The following is a 2160-nucleotide window of genomic DNA, read 5'->3' as shown; positions in this document are numbered from 1 at the left end:
TGAGGCCCTCTTCTCCCCTCTGCCAAGGCCCCAGACCCCTCCCAGCACCCCAGCTGCGACAGAGGTGGGGTGAGTGAGCGCCCTGCCACCCCTCTCCGCCCCCACTGGGCGCCCGGAGGCTCGGCGGCAGGCCCGAGGGGCGGGGCTGCCGGCTGACGTCACGCAAGGACTGTCTGAGCCGCCGCGCCGAGGCCGGGCGGAGAGCGCACTCGGGCGCGGAGCAGTGCGGGGCGGTCCCCAGACCCCGATCCCGACGCGGGACCCCTCCACCTCCGCGAGCGCGGGAGCGCGTCCGACTCCCACCGCAGGCTCCGAACCCGAGACCCCCGCTGTGCCGCCGGTATGTACGACCCCGAGCGCGGATGGAGCCTGTCCTTCTCGGGATGCGGATTCCTGGGCTTCTACCACATCGGGGCGACCTGCTGCCTGAGCGAGCGCGCTCCGCACCTCGTCCAGGACGCGCGCATGCTGTTCGGCTCCTCGGCCGGGGCGCTGCACGGAGTCGTTTTGCTCTCCGGGATGTCGCTGGGTACGTACGTCTGGGGGCCGCCGCCGGGGCTCCGCCGGGTGGAGCTGGGATGGGACACGGACACCGCGGGGTACGTCCTGGGGTGGGGGGCGCCCATCCCCAGACGGATGCTACCTCTGCCGGGTCCTCTTGCTCGGCGCAGGGGGGTTCTCTGTGGCCAGCCCAGGAGGGGGGGTGCGCCTGGCCTTGGCTCTTCTGGGCGTGGGAACCCTAAGCGTATCTGCCCTACTGTGGCGCCAGGGCTTACAGGAAGCCCCTAGCCCCGGAACTGAGAGTGAGCTCAAACGGAGCATCGTGGAGGAGGGGGCAGGATGGGGGCGGGTGGGGAGGAGGTAAGGGTGGAGCTGGTCCCTGCGGTCCCTGCCATCAGGTCACAAGGCGCTGGGCGTTTTGCTCTGGGTTGGACCCGGAGGGGCACATTTGGCTGTGTCCCTGGGCAGGCGCCGTCTTCCCTCTGGAGACTACAGGGATTGAAGACAAGCCTGGCCCCTACTGGGGGTAGGGTGGGGTGTGCTGGATAGCGTTTCAGTAGGGAAACACTTCGGAGTCCTCCTGGGTAGGTTTACTGGTTTGGATGGAAGGGTCATGGGGGAGGCGGGGGGGGGGGGGGATGCTGTGGGGTAGGGGGCTTGGAGGCGGTACTAGACCTTTCCTAGGGCTGGGGTGGATCCCTGAACCTCCCCCAAACCATCCTTCCCCCCCAGGTCAGTGCCCTGGAAATGAGGTCCTGTGCATTTGAATCTCGTGCTAATTGAACATCTGTGTCTATAGCTGGTGGTGGGAGGGCAAGATGTGGGCTTGTGCCCAGGTGGGCCAAACTAGGGTGTGGCCTGGGGTTCTGAGCCCCGGGGCAGGACCTGGGACGAGTGACAGCTGGAGCTGTTGCACCCAAAGACCCCTAGACGGGAACAGAGTGCCCCTCCTCTGTCCCCTTTCAGCTTCCTTAGCCATCTACTCTTTGCTCTTCCCTGGGGACTGTGGCGTTGGACTTGGCCGACAGGGAGTGACTTTGTTCCTGCATGGCCAGGAGTCCCTGCCAGTAGGTGCAGCCCTGCCATTGGATAGGCTCCATGAGCAGACACTGGGCTGACCAGGAGGTGGGGATTGGGAGAGAGGCCCTGGCTGGCTTTTCCATTGATGGGAGGGGAGCAAAGGGCAGGAGTGTGGCCTCAGGGAGGATTAGACCGGCCACATGGCCAGTCCTCACACTCTGGGCTTTGGCGGCGATAAAAGACAGCCCTTGTATGTCAAGGTAACCTGTACCCACTCCAGAACAGAGGGAGTTCCTAACTGGCAAAGGACAGGTGCAGCCAGGGTCTGTACCCTGTGGAACAGGGGGAGGCTTGGGGACCACCAGGTCCTTGGAAAGTGGGGTCTAGAGGTTTTGGCAGGAGTCGCTTCTCCAATTCCAGGAGCCCCGCTTTAAATTCCTGTCTCGGGGGCGCCTGGGTGGCTCAGTGGGTTAAGGCCTCTGCCTTCGACTCAGGTCATGATCCCAGGATCCTGGGATCGAGCCCCACATCAGGCTCTCTGCTCGGCGGGAAGCCTGCTTCCTCCTCTCTCTCTGTCTGCCTCTCTGCCTAGTTGTGATCTCTGTCTGTCGAATAAATAAATAAAAATCTTAAAAAAAA

The 2160-nt window shown here is 64.1% G+C and overlaps 1 protein-coding gene across 1 annotated transcript in view; it reads left to right on the top strand.

The window, feature by feature from the left end:
* The first annotated feature begins 342 nt into the window (after nt 1–342).
* LOC111157584 (patatin like phospholipase domain containing 3) overlaps nt 343–2160 on the top strand; it is a 15061-nt gene continuing 13243 nt past the window's right edge. Inside the window, exon 1 of the mRNA XM_022519124.1 lies at nt 343–529. Within this exon, the coding sequence (XP_022374832.1) occupies nt 343–529 (187 nt within the window). The remainder of the gene's footprint in view (nt 530–2160) is intronic.

Source organism: Enhydra lutris, unplaced genomic scaffold, assembly GCF_002288905.1.
Source record: "Enhydra lutris kenyoni isolate GAN:26980312 unplaced genomic scaffold, ASM228890v2 scaffoldscaffold55, whole genome shotgun sequence".
Classification (NCBI taxonomy): Eukaryota; Metazoa; Chordata; class Mammalia; order Carnivora; family Mustelidae; genus Enhydra; species Enhydra lutris.
Note: the sequence above shows the minus strand (reverse complement) of the source record. Positions and strands in the feature narration are given on the sequence as shown.